This window comes from Orcinus orca, chromosome 20, assembly GCF_937001465.1.
Source record: "Orcinus orca chromosome 20, mOrcOrc1.1, whole genome shotgun sequence".
NCBI lineage: Eukaryota > Metazoa > Chordata > Mammalia > Artiodactyla > Delphinidae > Orcinus > Orcinus orca.
In genome coordinates, this window is record NC_064578.1 from 50,827,642 (window position 1) to 50,854,149 (window position 26,508).

General features: G+C 58.0%; 1 protein-coding gene across 2 annotated transcripts; it reads right to left on the bottom strand.

Moving 5' to 3' along the window:
- Positions 1–88: 88 nt before the first annotated feature.
- On the bottom strand, positions 89–26,242 carry NAPA (NSF attachment protein alpha). 2 transcript variants are annotated; one of them, XM_004271110.2, is made up of 11 exons: positions 26,001–26,242; positions 15,188–15,267; positions 12,072–12,188; positions 6,655–6,701; positions 5,117–5,194; positions 4,867–4,922; positions 4,695–4,779; positions 3,749–3,853; positions 2,506–2,574; positions 2,018–2,068; positions 89–848 (listed from the first exon to the last, which is right to left on the bottom strand). In XM_004271110.2, exons 1-11 carry the CDS (start codon positions 26,096–26,098, stop codon positions 747–749), a joined length of 888 nt encoding a protein of 295 aa, XP_004271158.1. In that variant the 5' UTR covers positions 26,099–26,242; the 3' UTR covers positions 89–746. The 2 variants fall into 2 exon arrangements, with proteins under 2 accessions (XP_004271158.1, XP_049558839.1); XM_049702882.1 differs by lacking the exon at positions 26,001–26,242 and adding an exon at positions 21,336–21,476.
- Positions 26,243–26,508: the final 266 nt, after the last annotated feature.

Here is a 26,508-nt window from a genome sequence, read left to right on the forward strand (position 1 = left end):
CCAGAGCCCAAGGTGGGAGGGCCAGGGAGAGGGGACACAGGCCCTGAAGGGTGAGGAGGGAGCAGAGGTGAGGAGGAAGAGACTCATGCACAAGTGTTGTCTTTTATTTCCTTCCTCAGGCAGCTGCAGCTTCCCACCAACAACACCTCGAAGCGCAGGGTGGAGATGGAGGGGTGGGCATGGGGATGACCCTCGGAGCTCCAGGGCCTGGGACTACCCTGAGAGGTGAGGGCTGCAGGAGGCTGGGAGGCTCCCGTGCTGGCTGGGGGAGGAACCCACCCCCAGCAGTGACAGCAAATCACGGTGGCTACGTGGGCTCAGAGCTCGGCTGGGGGACAAAGGTAGAGAGACAGACACCAACCTCACGACTCAGCTGGTTGGGAGATGGGGGGCCAGATGCTGACCCTGACCCCTGGCAGCACCCACAGCAAATAGGTCTGCATCAATGACTCTGCGTGTCGGGGGGGAGAAGGGTACCTCCGGGGGCTTAAATAAAGGGGCAGGGGGCAAGGGATGCGGCGGGAACAGAGTATGACCGTCTGGCCAGCGGGCCTAGCCTCAGGGGCCCCCGAAGCAGTGCGGAGCCTGCGCCGTGGCTTGCGAGACTCCTTGGCGGGGAGGAGGGAAGGTCTCGCAGCCAACGTCTCGGGCCCCACCTCTCTGGGCTCTTCGCGATCCTCACTGGAGGGCCAGGCTGGGGGAGAGCGGACGGGGCAGGGAGATGGGTGCCAGGGGGCCAGGCGGGCCTAGCGCAGGTCCTCCTCGTCGCCCTGGATCGTCTTCTTGATGCGCAGCAGCATGGTGGTGAGCCACTGGTCCAGCCGGGAGATGGCGTCGTACTCCTTCACCTGTGTGCACCGGGGGACCGGTGTCAGGAGGGGCGGCCCACCCCGCGCCTGGCTCCCGCCCTGTCACCAATCCTAGCCCATGGTCTCTGTTCCCAAGAGCCTCCAGGCGTGTCCCTGTCAGCCTCAGTCCCCGAGGAGGAGCAAGGGGAGGCGTGGGCCCCGACCCAAGCCGGGGCGGCTCCCTTCTGTGTCTTTACTGGCCTGGGCGTGAGGCTTCCCTTGGGGGGAAGAAAGATTTTATGGTTGAAAAAAAAAGTCCAGTTTTCTTGTTTTATGGATGGGAAATTGAGGCCTGGAGACATGACGAAGCGGCGGGATGGACCTGACAAGTTTCGTCTCTGTCATCATTCAGAGGCCTACGATTGGTGATGGGCACCCAGGGAGAGACATGCTTGACAGATACAGTCTGGAAGACATAACGTGGGCCTAAGCTGGATGTAACTGAGCTCCAGAAAGCTCAGAACAGGGTAAGGAAAGGGAGAAACATCTCCATGGGACGGTTCTATCGGGGAAGCTGCTGGAAAGGGGGACCCTCCCAATGCTGCCTCTCCGGCACCCTTTGCTCCTCCTCCCTCCTGCTGTCGGGGAGGGGAGAGGGAATGATGCGACTCATTCCCTCCCTCCCTGCACATCCAGGACCACCCGAAGTGCCTGATGTGAGACAGCCTTAACTGCTCACCCAGGGGGACTCTGAGTGGTACAAAGACCCTGGCCTTCAGGAGCAGACAGATATGGGCTCCAACCCCAGCTCTGGCCCCGAGAGGCCTCAGTGCCATCATCTCTAAAAAGCGGAGAACACTCCCCGCACCTCTTGGGGCTACTTGTGAGGATTCTGCAGCGACTGGAGAAAGGAGTTCATGGCCAGGGGCTGGGACTGGAGATAAAAACGGGTGAAATTGGGCTTCCCTGGTGGCGCAGTGGTCGAGAGTCCGCCTGCCGATGCTAGGGGACACGGGTTCGTACCCCGGTCCGGGAAGATCCCACATGCCGCGGAGCGGCTGGGCCCATGAGCCATGGCCACTGAGCCTGCACGTCTGGAGCCTGTGCTCCGCAACGGGAGAGGCCACAACAGTGAGAGGCCCGCGTACGGCCAAAAAAAAAAAAAAAAAAAAGTGTGAAATTCATGGGACCACATCTGACAAGGGCAGCCACCCCTGCCAGCCACTCACCGCCTCGGTGTAGCTGTCCACGTTCTGTTCCTCGTGGGCGTCTAACAATTTCTGCAAGAGAATGGCAGGTGGGGCTCAGGGGCCCAGGCTGGCCTGAGGCCTGACCTGGATGAGATTCACACGCACACTATCTGGGTGAGTGAAAGTCCGGGGGACTCCCATGCTGACAGGAAGAAAGGGGCTGTGTTCCAGCCCTGCCCTCCGCATCACTAACACAGAACATCACGTGTGCACGCGTGCCCGTCTGCGTGTGAGATCCCGCAGCCTCCCAGCTCTGCCCCCAGCTCCATCGTTGACTGAATCTTACTTGTCTCATCCAGAAACTGGTGACCCAAATGGCAGACGAGGGGGAAACAAAAGACCCTTGAAAAGTACTGTACAAATCTCGGTGATCGTGCTAACCAGAGCCAAGCCTCCAGACTCCCATCCACACGCCCCGCTCCAAGCGCAGACGCAGGAAAGCGCTGGCCTGAGCCCCCGGCACTCACTTTCATCAGCTTGCACTCCCGGGAGTCGGAGAACGCAGGGAATAGCTCCTCATACTTCTGGACAGCGAGCTGAGTGTCGGCGAGGGTGGAGGGGAGGTCGAAGGGGACAAGTTAATAAAGAAGGGCCCTCGGAGCAGCTGGCCCGGCAGCCGAGGGGATCGGGGGCCGCTCTGGCCCCGAGTCAGCTGTCTGCGCCACCCCCCAGCCTCCAGTGACACTGGGCTCTGTGCTTCACGGAGCTGAGCTCAGTGCAAGCCTGGCTGCAGAGACAGCTGCAGGGGACGGGGGGCGGCGGGGGCCTGGGGGAGGGAGGAGGGTTCCCCAGGCCGGTGCTCAGTGCCTCTCCTGCACCCGATCCACCCAGGGTAGGGGCAATGGCAACAACTGCCTGGTACTGCCTCATAACAGCCCATCCTATGTGTCAGGCCTGACGCCGGGCACTTCTCACGTTTAACCCTCACGAGGACCCGGGGAGGGTCAAACGATGGTGACCCTATTTTGAAAGTAGAAAACAGATCCAGAGATGGTAGTGACCTGCTCAGGGCACAGGGGACGTGTTGGGGATCTGAACTGGCCTGACCCCAAAGCCCAAGCTCTCACCTGCCCTGCCGGATGCCGGCAAAGGGAGCAAGGGTGGGGCTCAGACACACCATGTGGCTGAGGATGGGGCAGCTGGAGACGCCAAGAAATCCCAGACGCCAGGAGAACCCAGCTCCTCTCCCTGGCCATTCTCCAACCCCTCACCCAGCCCGGACCCCTCTCTTGCTAAGAAGCCCTGAGAACAAGCGGGTCTGGCATTTAGGCTCTGGTTCAAATCATGACACTGGGAGTCAGAAAGATCTGGAATCCTGGGGCTGCAGTTTACTAGCCATGTGCTTTGAACAAGGGACTCTGGTTTCAGCCTCAGTGTCTTCAACTGTAAAATGGGGCAACCATGGTATCAACCTCATGGGGTGCGGTAAGGACTCAAAAAGTGCTCCCACAAAAGAAAAAGCCTGGCACTGAGCAAGTCGGGAGTTGGAAACTCAAAGGCTACAGGGACTGAGCGAGTGAAATCAGGGATAGAAACAAGCATTTCCTGCTCAAAGGCCGAATGCCAGGGGCCAGACGTGAGTGAGGGGCTTACCCTCCGAAGGGGAAAGAGGTGACTCGGCCTAGTGACAGACACTGTGCTCCAAGGGCAGTCACCCTGTGTGTGGGGGGGTGGGGTAAGCTCTGGGTGGGCCCCTGGGCCTGGGCTCACCTTGGCGTTGAGCATGTCGATGCAGAAGTGGCAGAGAGCCGCCTTGAAGAAGTAGTCCTTGGCGCTGTACTTGAGCAGTGGGCTGTCCATGGCATTGGTCCCCACCTGCAGGCACGAGGAGGCGGGCAGCCAGAGGGCCAGGGTCACTGCCAGGCACTTGGGGGCCAGCTGGGAAGTGGGTTTGTTCCCCAGTGGGGCCCTGTTAACCCAGGACCCTGAGGGCAGGGAGAAGAGAGACCGGCCCTGGGGAAGTCAGCAACCAGTCTGTGAGTGACCGAGGACCAGGGCATGATGGGGAGTGGGGGTGTGGCCACAGGGCTGAGGCCAGGTGTCCGTGGGCTTCCCAAGGCGCCCGCGATGGTGGAGGGAGAGGCGGCCCTGCTGTCAGGCCCGACAGGAGGCTGGCACATCGGTGGGCAGAGGGGTGGCAGGCTGCGGGAACATGAGAGGCGGCGCCCGCCCCGCTCTCCTCCGAGGCCAGCTGCCTGCCTTTCTCCTGGCCAGGCTGAGCCCACCAGGGCGGCCGGCCCCCCCCCACCCCAGCCCTCCCCGCCCAGCAGAGGGGAGCCTGCATACCCAGGGGACACCCCCTCCCGGGCCCCTTCTAGCAGGCTCCTCAGCTGCCTCTGGCTACCCTGGGCCTCGCAATTCTTCCCACTCTCTCCCTGACTCTGGTTCTTCAGAGTTGGCCTCACTCTGGGGCCGCCTGGGAAGCGCCCTGTGAGGAGTGTGGGAAGGGCCCGTCTAGGAAGAGGGCGGTGACACCGCATGGGGTCGTGGGTGGAGAGAGTGTTCAGCCAGGCGGAGCACAGGGTGAGGGCGTGGGGATGACCGAGGGAAGTGCAGAGAATGGGGGGGGAGGGCAGGGCACTGGAGAGGATGAGAGACAGGACGAGGGGCACTGGCAGGCAGGATGGGGCGCCATGCCCGCCCCGCCTGCCCCCACCTGTTCGTAGATGTCAATGGCCTTCTGATACTGCTCCAGCTGTGCCGCGTAACCAGCCACCTTCAGCAGACACTTGTTGGCAGAGCTGAATGGGGCAGAGAGAGGGGAGGGAGGTGGGTGGTAGCAGGGTCTGGGGCCCTCACCGAGGGGCTGGGGCGGGCAGGAGGGGTACCTGTTGGACTCCTCGCCTTTGTAGTAGTCTGCAGACTGCTCATAGTGGGCGATGGCCTGGGGAGACACGGGCGGTGGGGGGAGGGCGAGGGGCCAATGCAGCCTTCATCACCTTTGGGCGCAATATGGCCCGGGACTCACCGGAGCCCTTTACCCAGGCTCTGCCGGTGCCCCGTGCTCCTGTCCTGGTCTCAGAGGACTGGCCTAGGCAGCCCTCCCCGGCCACTGGCCTGGCCCCACCTGCCACTGACCTTCTCGATGTCCACCAGCTCCGTCTCGTAGATCTCAGCAATGGAGATGTGGTGCTTGGCCGCGATGGTGAACCGGCCCTGGGTGAGACGTGGGAAGGAGCCCTCAGGACGAAGGGCGTCCTGAGTGCCCCATCCCAGCTCAACCACACCCCTCCGGGTCCCCGAAGCTGGATCCTCAGCCGCCCCTGGGAGGGGAGGTGTGCAGAAGAAGGTCCCAAGAGACAGAGGGGCACGGGGCTTAAAAGGGAGGCTCTAGCATGAGCGGCCTGGGTCCGAGTGCTGCCCTGACTGGGTGACAGTGGGCATGTCCCTCCACAGAGTCTCCAGGGGACACAGGCAGATGGAGCAACACCGAGGTAACGTTTGCACAGGGACTTGCCAGAAGCTCTGGCCCAAGGAGGCATGTGACAGATGGTCCAGAGAGGCGGAAGGACCAACCCAGAGTCACCTGGTACAGGCTCCCCGCTGCCTAAGAGACAGCCTCCCTCCCGGCCTCCCTGTCCCGTGTGGCCACACAGCCCTTCTCACAGGTCAACCCCTGCTCCAGCTTCCCCTGCAGGCACCCAGGGCTTTCCCCAAGGATGCCTTCCAGCTCCCAGAGGGGCTGAGCACCTCCTACCTGCCTCCACCCGGTGGGGGTCCAGATGCCTGGCCCGCCACTCACACACGAGCCTTGTCCATGGCTACCTCCTTGCTGAGGGTAGCAGGAAGGGGCAAGGCCCTGGGCTCAGCCAGGACTAGTTTTGGGTCTCAGCGACTCCTGTTGGTAGGTGTGGGGCCCTGAGCGAGTCACGCCTCTTGTCTGGGACGCTCTTTCCTGACTGTCAAACGGGATGACAACAGTGCCCACCTCACGGGGCTGCTGTAGGGGAGACTAAACCACCCAGCTCAGAGCATCTGCTTCAAAACATGGCAGCCGCTACCACTGCTGTAACGACACTACTACAGCATGGCCCTGGACCCGGCAGGAGGCAGGGCCCACGCTCCTGCCCAAGGGAGGGGTCTGACAAAGGTAGAGTGCGAAGGGGCAAAAAGTGGAGTTGACAGGAGCCAGGGCCTGGCTTTGGTCCACTGTCCTGGCTCCCTGGCCTCAGGCCAGCAGCCGCCTCTCTGGACCTCATCTGTTGATGGGGATGCTCCCTGGGGCAGGGCAGGGGCTGAGCTGACTCTGGGCCCTGCCTACCCTCCCCAAATCAAATGGGACGCTGGAGGCGGGTGTCTGGGTAAAGGGAAACGCACCGGATACGCGAGGACCCCAACAGCAGTGACGTCTACGAGTGAGGACAACGACGGCCTGTGGGGGGCCAGAGGCAGGACCTGGGGAGGGGCCGCCAGCCCCTGTGACGTGCTGGGAGCTGCCACCAGGAGCCAGGCTGGTGAGGAGCTGCGTGAGGACCCAGCCAGCCCAGCCCGGCTCCGGTGACACCCCTCACCCTGCCAGTCTCCCGCCTGCTCTCAGGGCCGGAGGAGGAGAGGGGAGGCTGGGGCAATATGGTAGGACTTGGAACGGGGTGGACAGGACACGCAGTGACCCTTACCATGTCTGTGTATATCTCAATTGCTCTCATCAAGCAGTTAATGGCCTCTGGGGAGAGAAAAAGGAAGGCAGGGAGGAGAAATGAGAAGGTGAAGTCATTTCAGCAGAGGCCGAGGAGAGGAGGAAGGTGCAGGGCTGCACTGGGAGAGGCCAGGGCTACGCACCTGAGCAGGGAGGGAAGGTGAGGGGATCCCCGAGATGCAGGAAACCTGGTCAGGCTAATCTATTCTGCTGTGACTTGCCGGGCACATGCTTTCAGGGGAGCCCTGCTGATACAGCTGCCCTCTCCCTCGGGCCAACACGACGCCACCACCTTCCCAGCAACCCCTGGGACAGGGCATAGCGAGCTGGTGGCCAGACTCCCGTGGGTGTTTTGGGCCAGACCTGCCAAGGCCCTGCCCTTGAGGATGAGCTGCCGGCAGAGGCGGCAAAGGCTGACATCGGAGGAACGGCCAGGTCCCACCTGGGCTCTGCCACCCTTTCACGGTGGGACCCTGAACCAGCTGCATCCCCTGGCCTCCGTCTGCGGCAGGAGGCGGCTGGGTGCTGTGATGCTGATGCCCCTGCGGTTGGGGTCTCCACTATTCTGCCCACATCCCAGCCTGCAGCAGAGCCCTCTGCACCCTCCTCCGCCTGGCACTGCTGCCTGCTGGCTCCTCAAGCCACAGGTTTCACCGACAAAACACACACACTGGGGTGGCACCTGGGAGGAAGAATTGGGGTACCTTTGTTGTACCACCTTTTGCAAGTTTTTAAATTTGGGAAAGGCATTTTTTTTTTTTTTTGACAAGTTATTTGGAGGATAGAGGGAAGCATGAGTGGGTGGCATTTTCTAGCAGATAGAGATGAGCTCTCGGGTGGATTTTTTTTTAACACCATTTTAATGCATCTCAGGAGGAAAGGGTGTTGGGGGAGATGGAGGGAGACGGACAGAGAACCTGGACAGACCACAGCAGGTGGGCTCTGAGCTGGGGCAAGGTTGAAAATTCACCCCACAGTCCAGCATTTGTAAGCCCCCTGGTCTGCCGCTGGGGTCTCCAAAGTCAGCAGGGCCCACTGGGCTGAGATGCTGCAAAGAAACTGCAGGCCCGGTGTCTGCTCTCAAGGGGCTAATGGTCTCGTCACGCAGGGAGACATGTGAACAGAGGCTCTTAGGCCCAGACCTGTGGCTGGCCCTTCAGGGAGTCCACAAGCGCCCTCCCCAAATTTACAGGCCAAAAGGGGGTGTCTGTGAGCACTACTCTGGGGGAGGGAGGATTGGTAGGTCGGGTCCAATTCTGAAAGCCCCCTCGGGACCCCTAAAATATTCAGAGAGCATACACCACTGGGTCAAGGTTCTGAGGCTGATGGGGGAAGCCTGAGGCAGCAGGGAAGAGAGAAACAAAGCAAAAAGGGGCAGAGAAGGAGAAAAGGGAGAGAACACCACAAACAAATACAGCCTGAAGCAGTGTTACTTTAAAACACACACACAGATTTTGTGACAGAGCATTTCTGGAAGTAACTGACGAGCTGGCAACCCAGTGGTAAGGAGGATAAGGAACCAGGGGTAGGGCTGCAGTGCGTGAGCTGTGCACACCCCACCCTGCTCCATTCTCCACCCAGGGGGCTGGATGCGGCCAGCAGGTCCCCCCTGCAAGCGACTCACAGGCTCCCTCTCCTGGAACGATGGGGCGCACAAGCAGGCACCTATGGGCAGAGTGGCAAAGGTTGCCCGGGTGAGGCTAGCAGCCCTGGAGGGGGAGGCCGGAAGCTCCCCTGGCAGGACAGGCTCCCCTGCAGCGGCCGCCCCGGGCCTGCTGGCACTGGCCTGGAGTGTTGTCAGCAAGACGGCCCTTGCGGTGGCAATAGGGAAAGAAGGCTTACCCGCAGGCAGCAGCATGGAGTCACAAGGTTGAGTCCCCTCGCTCCAGGACAGCTGTCTCTGAAAGCGGCAGGCTGCCAGCTGCCACCCCAGCCAGAGCACTAGCGGATTACCTGCTAACATACTGGCTAAACCAGCTTATCTCCGGTCACCAGGACCCTGGGGGTGAACAGCCCGCGCACCCCGGCACACCTGCCCCCGACCAGCCACCTGCAGAAACTGGGAGCCAGAAAGGGGCTCTGGGAATGATCCAGCCCCAGAAGGTGGGCAGGGAGGGCTGAGGCCCAGAGAGGGGAAGGCGCTGGCTTAGGGAGACAGGTCTCCTCAGTACAAGGGGGCAAATCGCAGAACCCCACGAAGAAGTGGAATGGGTAGAAGGAAGACGCCACGTGTCTGGTACACAGCAGGTATCCAGTGAGGCTGGCAGTGAGGTTGGGGGAGCACATGGGGGAGGGCAAGTGGGGGTCTGGCCACTGCCCTGCCCTGGGTGCACGTGTGCGCACACACGCACCCCTGGGCCCAGCTATCAGGCGGGCAGGGTAAGAGGCCTCCCTGGCCTGAGTCTACCCATAGCAGCCGGCAGTGGCTGAGAACCAATGACAGCTGTGGTCATCACCTGCCCCCTCTGCCCTCAGCCACCAAGGAGGCAGCAGGCCACCCTCGGCCCACACTCAGGGCAGACTCGCAGAGGGAGAGCAGTGACAGGCGCCTAATCGCTTCCTTCCACCCTGGCAGTCCCAGGCACAGGCTCAGCTGCCTGTCGGTGGTGGGGAGGGGGGCGTTTCCAGGACTCCTGTACGAAGTGCTGACACAGGGCGAGGCCTCTGAGGCAGGTGAGGCAAGCAGCGAGGCCCTGGGGAGCTGGCCGCCTGCTTGGGGAAACGCGGCAGTGATCCACATGGGCCCTCCGGCTCTGCTTCACACGGCAAGCAGCGCGGGGTGGAGGCAGGGGGTGTCCAGGCCAGGCTCCCATCTGATGGGAGCCGAGGGCTGCCCCGTACTGGACGTTTATCACACTCAAGGGGCTGTGCTGGGCACGTCTGTGCTTTATCTTACGTGTGGTCTCTGCTTTACCAGACCAGGAAATGGAGACTCAAAAGATTAGGTGTCTCCCCGAGGTCACAGGGGAGCAGGCTCCCCCGGGCCTCAGAGACCACAGTGAGCCCCACCCTCCTTGACTGGGGTGGGCAGTCGAGATGCGGTGGTGCAGGGACGCTGCCGCTCCAACACCGCTCCCGGCTCAGCACCAAAAAGCTGGAGCCCCAGCCGGCACCGCTCCCGGCTCTGCCCACACTAGGCTCTCCCCTGTGCCACAGCGCCTCCTGTTCCCTGAGAGCCACCGCCAGCACCAAATCCACCCCTTCCCACCTCAGCATCCAGGGCAGAGAACCAGGCTCGCTGATCTGATCCCTAGAGAAACCAAGTTGGCCTCTGAGCCCCAAGATGGGCACGTCACCACACCTAACCACTGCTGCCTTCCCACCGACGCCTCAGCCACTCTCCACGCTTCCAGAGGCTAGGCACCGGGCCACACCCCAGACCCGGGCCCTAGCACCCCCCACACACCCTGCAGAGCATTGCTGCTAGCTGAAAAGGCTCAGGTCAAAAGCTGGGGAAGGACGCGACATCACGGTGCCAGGTGGGGCCTGTCCCCCAGAAGCACAGGGGCTTGTTTGAAGAGCAAGTGGCGCTGTGCACATGCCATGAAGCCTGGCCTCAGCTCCCGCCCCAGACATCAGTCCTTCCAGTCACTTCGGAGCAGCAGCTGAACGTCACAGATGCTAGGGCAGCGTCTGCAGGTTGACCAGTTTCCCAGAGAGAAGGCAGGCTGGGGGTGGGGGCCCTCTGCGGGGGACGCACAGACTTCCCTGGGTGATTTGAGCTGAAAACAAACCCAAGGTCACCCTGGGTCATCATCACATCACCACATGGCCCTGTGGCCCAGCGCTGCCAGCCAGGTGCACTTAGCTTTGTGCGGAGCGACGGCGGCCCACCCAGTCACAAGGCCTCCCCTCGGTTCTTGCTGAGCCTGAGCTCACACGTGTGAGACACCCGGCTACACAGGAACCACCCGTCAAGTCTGGGAACAGAGAACAGCTACTTGGTCCACACAGACGCCAAATCCTCCACTGGGAACTAGATGTCCCGATGGCGATAACGAATCCACCACCAATTCCCCAGTGCTGGTGTGTGAACCAGTGCTCACAGATCCTTGGAGAGACCCCCGGGCACTGGTGACAACTGCCCTTTCTTGGGAAGGATAGGCCTTTATCCCAAAGTGATGCATCTCCTTTCTTTTAAAAAAATTAATATTCATATATTTCCCATTCTCTTATGAGTGAATAGTGATAGTAGATGGTCATTTAAAAAAATAAGATTGTTGGGCTTCCCTGGTGGTGCAGTGGTTGAGAGTCCACCTGCCGATGCAGGGGACACGGGTTCGCGCCCCGGTCCGGGAAGATCCCACGTGCCGCGGAGCGGCTGGGCCCGTGAGCCATGGCCGCTGAGCCTGCACGTCCGGAGCCTGTGCTCCGCAACGGGAGAGGCCACAGCAGTGAGAGGCCCGCGTACCGCAAAAAAAAAAAATGAGCTTGTTAAAATTAAAAGTTGGCAACCAATGTCTGGCACCATGATTAAAAAATAAAATTCCGGGGAGACGCAAGTGGGAAATAAATAAATAAATAAATAAATGAAAATAAAATAAAATAAAATAAAATAAAATTCCGGGCTTCCCTGGTGGCACAGTGGTTGAGAGTCCGCCTGCCGATGCAGGGGACATGGGTTCGTGCCCCCGTCCGGGAACATCCCACATGCCGTGGAGCAGCTGGGCCTGTGAGCCATGGCCGCTGAGCCTGTGCGTCCGGAGCCTGTGCTCCGCAACGGGAGAGGCCACAACAGTGAAAGGCCCGCGTACCACAAAAAAAATAAATAAAATTCCAGCTCCACGAAATCCAGAAGTCTGGTACCCACTGGGTTGCGCTTCTACTTCAGAATGAGCCCAGGGGGACAAAAACGGTTTCCTCACAGTGAGTCAGTCCCAAACTGGGCTTCTGTCCCCAGCACGCTCTCATTTTAAGGAACTTGTTCTCTGCAGCTACATCTTTGGGATCGGTTCTCTCTGACCCCATCCCCACCCCCCAGGGGGTAGGGAAGCCAGGTTAGGATAATTTCCGCTCCTTTTTCGGCAGCAACTCCTACCTGGCTGGTCTCTGAACCCCCTCCCACCCCCTCTCGCATGTTAATTCTGACAACAGAACAGACTTTCCTCTCTCCTGGCATGCGGTGGGTCTGAAATGTAACTCCCACTCCCAAATGCTCCCAGGCTCCAGGAGGGGAGGGGAGCGATCAGCTGCAGGCACAGAGCAGAAGGGGAGGCGGAGGCTTGGAGCGCGATGCCAACGCCAGCCGGAAGGGAGCCAATTCTGAAGTTAGAGCGCCAGCGCCTCCGGGCCAGCCTATTGCCTACTATCTTGGGTCGGAAACCTGAGGCCTCCTCTGGGTTGGGGCTCAGCTGGCGCTCTGGGCTGCCAGCTCCAGCAGCCCACAGAGGCCCTCACCTTGGGGGTCGGCTTTCTTGAACGCGTTGCCGGCGTCCACAAAGCAGGTGGCCGCGTCGTGCTTGCTCTGGAGCTGCAGGTGCAGCTGGGCTGCCTGGCAGAAGGCGTTTCCGGCAGCTGGAACAGAAAAGGGGGATCCCCGTCTTAGGGGGGGGCTCCACGTTTTAGGTTGCTCAGACAGGGCCCGGGGAGGTGGTCGAGCTCTCCAGGGGCAGGCAGAGTCGCCGAGAGAGGAAGAGCCTGGCCGGGGTGAGCCGAGGTGCAGGCCTAGACCTCGGGCCTCGACCTCGGGCCTCCTGACCCCAGAGCTGCTGCCCGCATCCCCGGCCCAGGGAAGCCTGGAAACAGCATCCCCGGCAGAGTGCCGGCTGAACCGTGGGATGGGGCTGCTCGGGGGTGCTGGGGAAGAGAGTGGCAATCAGGATACAGTTACCCCAGACCCCCCACTGCTTCTCCCCTTCCAAGACTGACTTCTCCCCGCACGGCCCCCAACCCTTTCAATCTAACTCTCCGGCTCCCCTGCCTCTGTCCACATGCCGGTCCCTCGTCCAGAGTCGCAGCAGGTTGAGTGGCAAGGAGGCCTCACAATGTCCACTCCCCCAGGGGCTTCACGTTCAGAAAGGGAAACAGGACGGAGATGCCACGAACTTGAGAGCGTGGGGACCAATGCCCATGGGTGCAGGGAGGCGGAGACCACACCTGAAGCCCAGGCTGTCCTGTACTCAGCTGCGAACTGCCACCTTCCAGGCGCCCCAAGCCATCCTGTTCCCACGTCTCCGGCTCCTAACCTATCTGACTTGTGGGAGACAGCGGGACCCCTTCTCCTCGAAGGGTAGGGGCTGTGCTAACTGGGAGCTCCAATGGCCAATGCCAGCTCAGTCCTGAGGCCCCTGCCCTTCGTCCTCCTCCAGCTGAGTCCGAATCACAGAATTCCTGAGCTGGAGGAGGACAAGAGGGCCTGGCCCCCATCCTGTACCTACAGAGCAGGAGGCTAGACAAAGCCACCCAGGTTTTCACTATGCATGATTTCTTTCTTGTTTTTAAGGGCTCCAAACTTGAGTGCAGAATTTCCAGAGAAGTAGTATCATTGGGGGAAAAGTTAAAAAAAAAAAAAAAGGCCTAAGAGTTTTGTTTGAATATTTGGGGGAAGGAGGGAGGTGACAAATTTTAGGAGAGAAGCACCATCTATGCGATTGAAAAAGAAATATTCTTTCTCTAATGGTATTGTTACCTTAGGAGCATATAAAAATACACATAGGATCTGGCTCTAGGCATAACACATGCTATGAGAGCTTAGGAAAAAGCTCTTCTAATTTTCAGGACACCAAAAATATTCTCAGAAAACGACAGTCCATTCTGCCCTGTGCCTCCACACCCCGCCTTCACAGCCCCATCCCAGGTTTCGTTTCCTTTGTAGTCGGAAAGTTCCTCCCTGGGTTTCAACAGTCTTTGCTTGATATTCTTGATCCAATCTTGCTGATGTCTGAAGCCATGTTATGAAGTCAGCCCCCAAAGGGCTCGAGCGCTGGCTTTTTGAACCTCTCTTCCAGGCCTGCAGGTAGCTCCCAAACAGATCTTTGGCCCCTTGGACCTCCAGGAGCTCCTCCCTGGACTTTCCTGGCAGTCCAGTGGTTAAGACTCTGAGCTTCCACTGCAGGGGGCACAGGTTCAATCCCTGGTCTGGGAACTGAGATCCCGCATACCGCACCGTGTGGCCGAAAGATTGAAAAAAGAGCCCCTCCCTGCCCACCCACCTCTCCTTGGCGGACGCCACCCAAGCTCCAGCCTTGCCAGGGTCTGACCATACCCCTCCTGGCCAAGTCAGAAGGGCCACTCCGCCCACCAACACAGCCTGTGAGAGTCTCAGGAGGCACGTGACCTGGGATGCCCTCTTCCGGGAAGAGGCCCTTCCAGTATACTATGATACTCTGTGTGTGTGTCTTGCCCCAACTGGAGTGAGAGCACACAGATGGCTGGGGACCTTGTAAGTGCTCCTGAAGTCTGCCAGTCTGTTGACTGGAGTTCTCTAAGGGCTTCCCCTCCCACTCTAGAGGGAGGGGTGCTGCTAATAGGAGTGGGAAATGGAGCTCGCAGCTGCCACTGTGCTGGGCTGACTGCTCTGCGTGGGGACGACTGATCTCAATGAACCCACATGACAGCCCCGCAGGGTCAGGACCGTTCCTTTCCCTGTTGCCGTGCTAAGGAGGAAACAGTTTTGGAGAGGCCAGGTAACCTCCCTGGGGTCACGTGGCCAGCATGAGCTGTGACACAGATCCAAGTCACTCTGGCTCCAAAGGTCAGGAAGCCACATGGGGCAGGTTAAGCCCTCCAGCTCCAGAGTCAGAGTTCTGGTTTCTGAATTCTGCTTCAGTCACTCACTAGTCGTGGCGTGTTGGGCAAAGGGCTGGGCCAAGCCTCAGTTTCCAAATCTGTGAAATGGGGATGTTAATGGTACTGACGCTCATGGTGTTGCTGTGATGATTCAGTTAAATAATGCAAGCTTGGTGCTTAGGAGAGTGCTCAATAAATGGAGCCATGATTAATGTTATTATTGGAACCACTTGAATCATCCCCAGCCCAGAATTCAGACTCTGATGGAAGTATTAGGGAACTGCTTCCACGGAAACCTGAGATTCTTTCTTTCTTTTTTTTTAGTAGAAGTATAGGTGATTTACAATATTGTGTTAGTTTCAGGTGTACAGCACAGTGATTCAATTTTACATATATATATATATTTTTTTCCCATTCTTTTCCATTATAGGTTATTACAAGATATTGAATACAGTTCCCTGTGCTATATAGTAGTAGGTCCTTGTTGCAAACCTGAAATTCTGAATTTAAGGAGAAACCCCTCAAAGAGCTCATAATCTACATGGGTCTATCTGAATTCAATAATCTATCTATCCTTACCCTCTAAGTTCTCATTCCAAGGCCCTGGTTGTAAAATAACCCAGTGGGCTCGGAATGACCAGAGGGCAGGCCCGTGGGCTTGTAAAGCTGGAGATGGCATTGGTGGGGGAGCTGCAAGGCTGAGGCCTCAGCCAGGCCTCTGGGACTGGAAGCTGAGGGGAAAGAGGAGAAAGAGCCATGGAGGCGCTCTAGCAGGGATCACATACCACTCCAGTTTTTGGCCATCTTGAACATGTTTGCTGCTCTGGCGTAGATTTCACATGCTTCCTCTATTTTGGATGAGCCTCTGGGAAAAGGGAAAGGAAAAACAGGTAAGAGAAAGATCTGATCTGGTATCAAAGAGAAAGCAAGCCAGGGCTTCCCTGGGGGTCTGGCGGTTCACTAAGACTGAGCTTCCAATACAGGGGGCACTGGTTCGATCCCTGGTCAGGGAACTAAGATCCCGCATGCTGCACACTGAGGCCCCCCCAGAGAAGGAAAAAGCAAGCCTTCTGCCCCAGCGACAGTGGAGATGTGCCCCTACATCGCCCGCTGGATGGTGGCCCCACCCCAGCATGTCCCCGTGAAGCCAGCTTCCCAAGTCCAGCTACAGCTCAGGCCTCTGCCCGGGCTCAAGGGAGATGGAGCTGGTGGCCCCCAGCCCCCATGCAAAGGCTGGCTAGGCCCTCGCTGGGCAGATCTGGGCTGGACCCTCATTGTGTGTGGGGGGCCCTTCCCAACCACCCCCAGGAGCCCTGCCTCTGACAGTCTCCTCCACTTTCTGCTCAGATGCTCGGTGCTGACCACTGGATCCCAGGCTCTCTGCAAATCCCTTTTCCCCACAAGACTGCAAAGCATTCTGGGGGAAGAGTCCATCCTTGGACACCTTGTCCTTTCCTCAATGCCCTAACCCTGTCCCTTGCACACTGCAGCTGTCCAATGAAGACATCTCAACCCTAAAAGCGTGTTGCTGCCAATTCACGACTAGGCAGATATATAATGATACAGACATATAAAGAAATACTGTTTTTAAATATGTACACCGAAAGTTCCCACTTGTGTTAAAACAAAACAGAAAAAGAGGGTGAGAACAGAAACATACATGTAAACATAGAAGATTTCTGGAAAAATACACACACAAAAAATAGAGTATTTTTCTCTAAGGTGGGGTCTGTAGGACTGGGTGCCAGGTGTGGGAGACAGACTCATATCCCTCGCTAGGACTGTCTGGATTTTAAAATCGTTTGCATATTTCCTATTCGAGAAAAAAGATATGTATATATTTTAAATATTAGCATTTACGTTGGGTTCTGTGATCCAGCAATGATTTACATTCCTAGCAATTTATCCTAAGAAACTAAGCAGAGGGACTTCCCTGGTGGCACAGTGGTTAAGAATCCGCCTGCCAATGCAGGGGACACAGGTTCGAGCCCTGGTCCGGGAAGATCCCACATGCCGCGGAGCAACTAAGCCCGTGTGCCACAACTACTGAGCCTGCACACCTAGAGCCTGTGCTCTGCAACAAAGAGAAGCCCACGCGCAGCAACGAAGACCCAACGCGGCCAAAAATAAAAATATATAAATAAACTAGAAAAAAAAAAAAAAGAAAGAAAAAACAAAGAAACTAAGCAGAGAAGCTACAAGGATGTTCAGCACAAGATTATTTAAAATAGCAAAATAATGGGAATTCCCTGGTGGGCCAGTGGTTAGGACTCGGCGCTTTCACTGCCGGGGCCCAGGTTCAACCCAGGTTGGGGAACTAAGATCCCACAAGCTGTGAGGCTGCCCACCGGCCACCCCCCCCCCCAACCCACAAAAAAAAATAAAGCCACACAAATAAATCATCTTCACTGTCCTAGCCCTCAGCCCTGTGTCAACCGGCCCTGGAACCTTGCCGACACCAGCCACAGAGGGTGAGGGCCTCCGACATAATTCTGGACGCAGTATGGGGAGCACCCCTGCCCTGTGCACTGCTGGTGAGGCAGAGCCAGCGTGCCCACGCTTTGGATGCACATCAGATGTTTGTTATAATAATCAAACCAGAGCCCTGGAGTCACCCTCCCTGGAGATCTCACTCAGCAGGTCTGGGTGGGGCCTGCCATCAAGATCCGTAACAATGGCCTCAGATGATTCAGATGATCAGGCGAATCTGGGAGGGAAAAAGCTGACCTAGACTGACCTCTTGGGAAGCAGCCACCAGTGACTTGTCCCACGTCAGGTAACATCGGAAGGCAATACCCCCAGGGCGGGCTGGCAGGGTGGCTGGGACTGGAATCCTGGCTTCCTGAATCCAAATCGCACCAGGTAAGCTGCTTTAGATGAAAAGTCTCCCCTCTGCCTTCTGGGGCTGTGCTGACACTGCACCCACCCTCTGCTGTCCCCAGAAAGCAGCCCTGAGGGATGTGGTGACACACACCTCCCACACTCCACCCTGCTGGGTTCCCCCATCTTCCCACCCAGCTGCACAAGACGCCTTGGGCCTGGGGCCCCTGTTTGGAGTGAACCCACTCCCGGCCCTGGAGAGGTGAGGAACTTTCACAAGTTTTGGGCAGAAGAGATTTCAGAAGGGTCCCTGGGGGCCAGGCTACAAAACTCCCTGGGGGATCTTCTCTGGAAGGTTCTCTGAAAGGAGTCAGGTGCACTCACAGGCCGAACCACAGATCTGCCCACCCCATGGATCCCCTAGCGCATCCTTCCCTTCCTTGTGGGTGCAATTAAATCCTCTCCAGACCCAGACATTCTCTGAAAAAGCTCAGGTTCCCGGAGGAGCAGAAATGGCCCGTCCCACCACGGAGAGGCCCAAAGCCTGGTGATAACAATGAGCAGAGTCAGCCCCAGCTGGCTTGTCGCAGCTCAGTGCGACGGGGCAGACTCAGAACACAAGGCCTGTCAGCTGCTGGGCTGAAATTCTATGATCCCAGACTAAGCTGGGCCAACCCTGTGCTGGCTCACTGATTCTAACTGCGGGTGGAAAAGCCAGAGGGATTAACATCTGCTCAGGCCTCCAGGCCTGCCTTCTCCTTCCCCTCAAAGCTTGGGTCCTGGCCACTCCCATGACCAGGCGATGACAGGAGAATCTCTGGAGCTCTAGCCTCTTGCTTTAGAGATGGAAGTGGAGTCATCAAAGGGGAAAGTAATATGGCTCAGGTCCCTGGCGAATCCTGAAGGAGAAACCATTCACATAGCCATTTATTCAACTGGGGAGCAAATATCTGAGCATTTATTATGTGCCAAGCACTGCAGGTAACAGTAGCAAACAAAGGAGAAGGGCCTGACCCTCAGTGAACAGGACATCAGCAAGACAACTGCAGAGGGACCGGGGGACGAGGGGCTTCTCTGAATGGGCAGGTCAGGGCAAGCTGCTGTGACTATGTGAGATTTAAGCTTAGTCCCCAGAGATGACGAAGGAGCCATCCATGTGAAGCGGGAAGCACATTCTAGGCAGCAGTCACAGCACGTGCAAAGGCCCTGAGACAGAAACAAACTTGGCCAGTTCAAGGAAGAGAAGGGGACCAGGATGGCTATGGTCCAGGGAGTGGCAGGCATTGAGGCTGGAGAGGTGGACGGGGGACCCCATGCTGGAAGCAAGGAAAAGGGTTTAGGCCCTATAATAAGGAGCGTTCTGCAAAGCAAGAATGGGCAGAAGGAAGAAGAGCCCAGCTCCTCTGCTTTTCCAAGCTGTCTCTGCATGTGATACACCTGCATTGTTTACTACAGGATTTCTCTCCTTGGTCAGGTCACTTCAGGTCACTTATCTAAGAGTGGCCTCCCCGACAAAACCCACAAACTCGCTGAGGGAAAGAAACCAGGCCTCCCTCGGACCCCTGCACAAGGGCCAGAGGGGCTAGCTGGCCCTGCATCTTCTGAAGAGCCCAGGTGGCAGTGCCTGTGATAGCTGACTGCCCCTCCCCCCACCGATCCCCCCAAGCTGCCTCTGCTCCGTCCTTCCCATCACACAGCTCTGAGCCACACTGGGAATAGAGGGAACTGGTTTGGGCCGGGCTGGTGCAGGGCTGTCTATAATTACCCCACTCAGCTTTGCTTTCTCCCCTCCGCAAGGCGGAGGAAGCAGTCTCAGGTCTCCCAGGCACAGCTACCATCCTCCAGTGGCTGCCATATGGAGGGAAGGGGGCGGTGCCAGGCATGCACAGATAGCCTGGTGGGACCCGGGCCAGGGGGTCCGCAGGGCAGAGTCTCAGCCTCCCTCCTTCCTTTCTCCATCCCCTGGGCACTTCCCGGCTCCCAGAAACAAGCCACCCACCCAACCTGCAGTCTCCTGAGGGCCTCAGAAGGCAAGGCAGGTGGAGTAACTCCCATGTTAGGTCCCCGACACTCCCTAAACCCCTGTCCTTCTGCGGCGCCATAGACACCTGCCCTCAGCCCCCTCCTCGGCCTGAAGGTCCCCGGGAAGAATGGACCCAAGGGCCGGTCCGGCCCCGACCTCCTCTCCTTTGCTGTGCATCCTCACGACTCATTACAGTGGCCTGCCAGGTGCCACCTGAAGCAGTACAGAGAACCTCACAGTCACCCTCTAGGTATGACCCTGGCTTACAGAGGAGGAAGCTGGGGCTCACAGTGGTGAAGGGGCTGGCCCAAGCCGATGCTGCCGGGAAGCGGCAGGGCCGGGGAACCTGCCCTGCCTCTTGCTCACCCTGTGATCCAGGAAGCTTCCTTCCCTGTGTCCGAGAGTCTTCTGGAAAAGGAGGGGGCGCACAAGCTCCCTGCCTGCTCCGGCCTCTCCGGTCGATGAAACAGCCAGCGCTGCTCAGGTTTCCCTCATCTGAGGAGGAAATGCTGCTCTCAGCTGGAGCCAGCCTGAGCAGCCGCGAGGCCCCGAGGGAGTCATTAAGCCAGCCCCCCGCTGAGCCCTAGCCCACCTCACGGAGTGGCAGGCTGAAGGTACATCAGAAAACAGAGAGGCCCCTGGCACCGGGAGCAGCGGCCCCCCCAGCCTCGCCCCCCTGCCGACTGCACTGGGGCTGGCAGAGCCAGAGCCGCGGGGTCTCTGGGCATCTCTCGGCCTCTCCTCCTACATCACCCACGAGCGCTAAGCCCCTTGCTGTCCCCTGGCTCTGCGGTGCATCGAGCTCCCGTAGGGCCCCAGGAACGACGGAAGAATCCAGTATTGCACACTAACTGCCCAGCTCTGAAATGCCTGGACGGGCAATGGGGAGAGAGAGAAGGCACTTGGGGGCCGAGAGACCTGGGCTGAGGTCAGCCTTGGGCACTTTGCTAGCTGTGTGGCCTTGGGCTAGTGATCCCTGAGCCTTGGTTTCTTTATCTGTAACAGAGAGACAATGAGCCTGACCTGGGAGGCGTCTCGTGAGGATGAGAAGGCGCAGTACCTGGCACACAGCACAGTGAGGCCCGGAGCAGGCGCTCAAACAGCCGCTATTATATGAAGGAGGAGAAATACACCCCAAGGGCTGCCGGCCACCCGGCAATGGGAATTCTAGAGTCGCTCAGGTGGGTGGAAAAACCGAGGACCACAGTCAGGCAGGCCTGGGCTCCGGTGCTGGCTCGTGGTGCCCCAGCCTCTGCTTCCTCAGCTGTAAGTGGGGCTAAGACACCACAGCCGGCAGGCCTGCTGGAGGCACAAGGAACACCCCCTGCCCCCGCAGGCAGCAGCCAGGAGAGCGCCTGCCACACAGCAGGTGCTCAGCCAACGAGAGCACCACTCGCTTCAGGCTGGCGGAGAGAGCAGGTTCTGGAAATGTTCTCCGTTCGCATCGCAGTGTGGGCTTCATCGCCTTACCTCCAGATTAGCTAAGCGGCGCCCCTCCCCTGGCTTCCACAGAGCCGGGGGCCTCCCACCTGCCCCACCCACTGAACACCACACTGATGGGGCTGGTTCCCGGGCCATCGCCCTCCTGCCCGTGAGCTCAAAGGCAGCGGCCACGCCTCCCACACGGCCCAGCAGGCCTTCCCATGGTTGTTATACGGATGCCCTCTGCAACCCAACAGGATTCCTTCATCCCAGCCAGAGCGCCCAATGGTTCCTATTCTTAAAAGATATTTTGGAAAGACCCTTGCCTCTCAGTAGCCCCACTCCAAACAGGAGTGTCGAAACCTCTGTGTGAGCAGACAGCAGGGTCCCATCCATCAAGAGAGGCAGAACCCTCAGACTGCAGGGAAATGACAGCCGGCTCCCCTGGAAGCCTTGTGTCCCCTCAGGAAAGCCTCCACTCTGAGCCCAGGCAAGAGAGGCTGCGTTTGAAGTTGCGGATCTTGGCAGCTGGCAGGGGACAGCGAGTCACCTCGGTGCCCAGCTCACCGGCACCCCGGGGTCCTGCGTGCTCTGCAGGTGGAGGGTGGTCTGGAAGCCGGCACTCCTCAGCCAAGGGCCCAGGGGGGTCCTGGATGGGGGACACCTACCCGGAGGACCTTGGCCGCAATCTCTGCCTCAGGAAAGCCAGCCTCCAGGGCTCCCAGGGGCTGCTGGTGCCCAAGAGCGGTTCAAGCAGGAACTGTGTCAACATTTGATCTGCAGGCTGCTGTTTGTGCACAGAAAGCACCCCGTTATCTCTAGTTCTCCAGCGCCTCGGGCTCAACTTCCAATCACAATACCCAATACTAATACTGTTGATAATAGTAAGCACTTAATAAGCACTCACCAGGGTCAGGCACCATGCTCGCAGCGCTTCACATGCATAACCTCATTCTCTCCTTAGGACAATCCTACGAAGTAGGTATTACTATGATCTTCAGTTCAAAGAAGAAGAAACTTAGCTAAACACACTGCTATCTGAGTGGAAAGAAGTTTTTATTTTGGATTTGGGGGAAGGGGTCACGGGGAGATGTCAGGGACGAGAAAAAGCACCAGGAACAGAACCACTGTTTGGAATCTGCGCAATCCCGAAGGGGTACAGCGAGAAGTCTGGATCCCTCGGGAGACAGGCAGCAGGAAGGAAGAAAAAGCGCATCTTGCATCTCCCCTCTCCTTTTCCACAACTGCATCGTCTTTGGGAAATCGCCACCTTTCTGCTTCCACAGCAGAAGTCTGGGCTGCTCTCCCATCTCCTGAGCCCTGGCTGGGGAGCTGAGGAGGGGAGGGAAGGTACAGAAGCAGCTCGGATCTGTGAGCCGGCTGGTACAGCCTCCCTCCCAGGCTGCTGGTGCACCAAAGCCCCCTAGTGTCTGGCAGCCCAGAAACAACGAAGAGCAAAGAAGGCCTTAACAGCCAAGGTGACGGGGCTGCCCCCGATCCCAGGCGGGAGCAACGCTTCTTGGCCCTTTTGACATGAACAGAGACCTCTCAGTTTGGGCTGCTGTCATCGCTGAGGTTCCTGAAAGGGGAAGGAGGGGCAAGAGGGACAAGCTGAGCCCCGACACTCCCCGCTCCAGTCCTCGGAAGCCACAGCAGGTTGTGAAACGCTGAACCCCAGCAACCCCGGCTCCAGAAGGAAGGTGTCAGGAGTGGTTCCCGCCCATGAGGCAAGTCCTCTCGGGCTGACCCCTCCGGCAGACAGGCTCTGGTCAGGCGGGTCTCGGTCTCCGTCTGCATCCCTGTCCTGTGCGCTAGCCTTGCACCATGGCAACCGCTCTTGGAGCTGAAGGGTCTGGGATGAATACACCTGCTCTTTCTTTCAGATGTTTGGAGAAAACTGTCACGTGGGTGGGGAAGATGGGGGAATCAGAGGAAGGAAAGCTCCCTAAGACGCCTAGTTAGCCAACATCCTCCCTAAACGCAGTGCCCTGAAATGGATCCGAGCATCAAGGACAAACTTTGTGTGGCAGCAAGAAGGCTTTGGGATCAAACAGGACAGTGTGTGAACGCGATCTCCCACTCACCAGAAAACTGGGCAAATATACCAATATCTCTAAGCCCCCATTTGTCCACCTCCACGGGGATGTCATGAGGACTACATGTGAGGACGCAGGTAAAGCGCCTGGCCCAGGCCGGACTCGGACTCAGAGTGAGCACTTAATAAACGTTATCAGCTATCATTACTGTCACTGTCTTCACTCTCCCCAACACCAGCTGCTGCAGTCCTTTCTACAAGGCAAATGGGAACCCTCCAGCACTGGCCCTACTATGGATTGAATGCTTGGGTCCCCCACCAAAATTCATGTGTTGAAACCTTAACCTCCAAGGTGATGGTATGAGGAGATGGGGCCTTTGTGAGGAGATTAGGTCATGAGGGTGGAGCCCTCATGATTGGGATTAGTGCTCTTATTAAAGAGACCCCAGAGAACTAGTTCACCCCCCCCACCGCCCTTTCCACAATGTGAGAACACAGTGAAACAATAGCTGTCTATGAGGAAGCAGGTCTTCATCAGACACCAAATCTGTCAGCACCATAATCTTGAACTTCTCAGCCTCCAGAACCATGAGAAATAAATTTCTGTTGGTTATCAGCCACCGAGCCTATGGTATTTTGTTACAGCAGCCTGAACAGGCTAAGACAGGCCCCCATTAAAATCCTCAATACTCTCCAACACCTCCTCAAATCCAAGCCCTTTGTCAGAAGACCCTCCAGGACTGGGCCTGGTTCTTGTTCAGTCTCACCCCCTTCTGCCCATTCTACCTTTATGGGCTAACACGGAAGCCCCTGCATTAAACCTTCATCTGGGCCTTGCTCAAACTGTATCCTCTGCCTGAAGCAGTGCTCCCCCGCCAGAGGGTACCCCTGGAACTCCTGTTCATCCTCCCAGATGTAGGTCTCTCCTCTGGGGAGCCATCCCTGTTCCCTTTAGATCTTGGTTCCCCATCATTTCGGGCAGAACCTCCCCTCACACTAGACCTCTGTTCACACAATTCCCTCTGCCTAGAACACCTTCCCCAGCCCCCACTCCCTTAGCATGACCTAGGGTTCCTTGGGGCCCAGCTCACACCTCACCAGAACCTTCCTTCAGCTCATGCAGCTTCCTCTCAGGTCAGGAACCTCCCACAAACGACAGAATCTAGCCCTTAGTCACATTTGACAATTTTGCTTTACTAGTGTTTTAGCAAGCGTTCATCTTGCCTTCCCAACCAGGTGGCAGGTGTTTCAGGGTCTCACTCAGCTGCTCCCTCCAAGCACGGCCCAACAGTACACTAACCCCCAGTCCAAAGGGACCAGACACCAAAAGCCACCCAGGAAAACCATTACCGAAAACTGAGCTCTTAGCCCCACCCCAGAACACTGCACTTGAATTTCTCCCCTTGTGAAGGAAGCAGAAACACACATACCCTCTCCCCACTCTTAGCCTCCAAAATAAAACATTTCTCACCTAATCAATACAGGCCATCAGCCCCGGATGTTTCTCCACACCAGGCAATTCTCAGCCAGGTTACTCAAGTTCTTTCACTAAACATAATCCACCCTCAAATAACAACGAGCAGCTCCCATCTCCTTTCCTGGAAAGAACCCTCCCCCACTTCATTTCTTACCAACCTCCTAACACCATCTCTCCCAATCCCTGGTCCTCCCCGCAAGCCCCTTCCCCAGCCTTCTGGATGACTCTCCCAGCCTCACAGCCCTCCCCAACCTCTGCCTGTCTCTGCTGCCAGGCTCCATGAGGCCCCCTCCTCACAGTTCTTCCTAACTCACTACAAACTCACCCGGCCTACTGCAGCTCTCCTCCCAGGCCGATGAGCAACACAACCCTCCTCAGTCCTCCGCGGCCTTCTTCTCCCTCCACCCGGGGCCTCAAGCCCCCTCCCCTCACCCTATTAAGTCTCCATGGCCCGGAGTTCCGTTCCCAACCTCTTTCATCTCCTCTCTCATCACACCGTTTCTCCCTGCTCTGACCCCCCCCATCCCCACTTCTCCCATCAGACCCCTACCTTGATCCCCACCAGCCCCGTACAGGCTCCACACCTGTTTCCTTCCTGGAAGTAACACTAATGGTAGCTAGCACTCTCAGAGTGATAACCACGTCCCAGGCGCAATTCTAAGCACTTTACTTGCATTCTTATTCTATACTAGGAACAAACCTGAGATAGATTTCACTAAGCTCCCCTGTAACAGGGAAATTAAACAGCTTACCCAAGGTCAGGAAATGGCAGAAACTACTTCAAACCAGGGCTTTTGACACTCCTAAGCCACTAAAATTCCTCAAAGGATGGCCAGCCAAACAACTTTTACGAGCCAACATGAACTTTATGTGAAATGTCTGCCGCACTGCAGGTGTTGGTTCTGTCTCCCAGACCCTTTCAGCAGTATCCTGGGCACGCCACTCTCATCCTACTCACGATGCCCACCCAATCCTTACTCAAGGATCACACAGCAGGCCCTCGGCCCCTTTTGGTTTACTCATCTCCCTCATCTCTCCCTTTTAACCCTCCAGTTCCTAAATCAAGCCTCACCCCACCTTAGTCTCCAGCCTCGCAGTCCAGGCTTCTTCAGAAGCCGTAACTCCATCACCCCAGGGATTCCTCTGCTCAGATCTCAGGGTGTCAGGTCCCCTTACACTACTCAGCCGTGACCAAGGCCATACCCATCCCAGACACCTCACACATCTCAGACTTGGGCTCATCATCCCAGGATCACCTTAGCCCTGCGCCCTGAGCCTGCGTTCACACAAATCCACCGCCCCAGGCCTTGGAAAGGTGAAGCCCTCGGGCAGGGGTCCTCAGTCCCAGGGACCCAAGACGCCCGTCTGGGATCCTTCAAATAGGTTCTCCTAGAGCTCCAAAAGGCTTCTTGACCTGGTTGCCCTCCCAGGTTCCCTCAGTCCCGGCAGGCCAGGTCCCCTTCAAGGCCTGAGACCATACTCCCTCGGCCCAGGTTCTCCACCAGCCCCTTGGCCCATCTTCAACCTGGGTCCCCTTCCTGCCTCCAGATGGTGTCGCCTCGGCCTGGGTGTCCTCAGCCCAGGGCCCTTCTACCATCTGGGACAGACTCTCCTCAAACTATTCTGCCAATGCCACAACCCGGGCACCCTGGCCCTCGGCCGGTGTCACCTCTGCTGCCTTAGACCATGTCACGTAACCCCGCAAGCCGCCCCCACCCCGTCCTCTAGGTTCGAGCCCTTCGTCTCTATCGCCGCCCCGGTCTATGACTCCTCTGTCCTCTCAGTCTAGGTCCCGGCCGTACCCCTCGGCGCGGTTCTTACCCAAAGAGGCCCGAGAAGAAGGACTGTGAGTTCTTCACTTTGCGCTCCGCCTCGGCCAGCAGCGCCATCGCCTCCGCTTCCTTCCCGGAGTTGTCCATGGCGGCCGCAAAGGTACTCAACAAACCGCCCGACCCGGGCCCTCGGAGGACTCAGCTGCGGCCGGGCGGCGGTACACAGGTCAGGACAGCTTAGTGGTCTGCGTTGACGTCGCACCGGCGCGCGCCTCAATGCGGCCCAGAACCACGTGATTCGCACTGGCCAACCAGCGGCGTCGTAGCGCGGCGCGCGCCCCGTCGGCCACGCCCTCGCCAGCCGCCGCGCGCCGCCCCGTGACTCACGGCTTCCAATTGGCGACCCGATGCTTTAACGCATGCGTATGCATCCGCGTACGGCACCCTACTCTCTTCCTGGTGCTACCGGGACAGACCACGTGACTCCGCGTAAGCCAATCGTAGTCCTCACCGCCAAGGACCCGCCTTGAGGTGCTACCTTTCTGGATCCTCCTCCA

Coding starts and splice junctions, on each gene's coding strand:
- NAPA (XM_049702882.1), bottom strand. CDS start 21,439: ATGTTGACACAGTTCCTGCTTGAACCGCTCTTGGGCACCAGCAGCCCC. Junction 6,702..12,071: donor CAAGAAAGCCGACCCCCAAG/GTGAGGGCCTCT, acceptor TTCTCTCCCCAG/AGGCCATTAACTGCTTGATG. Junction 2,575..3,748: donor TCGACATGCTCAACGCCAAG/GTGAGCCCAGGC, acceptor GCCGACACTCAG/CTCGCTGTCCAGAAGTATGA.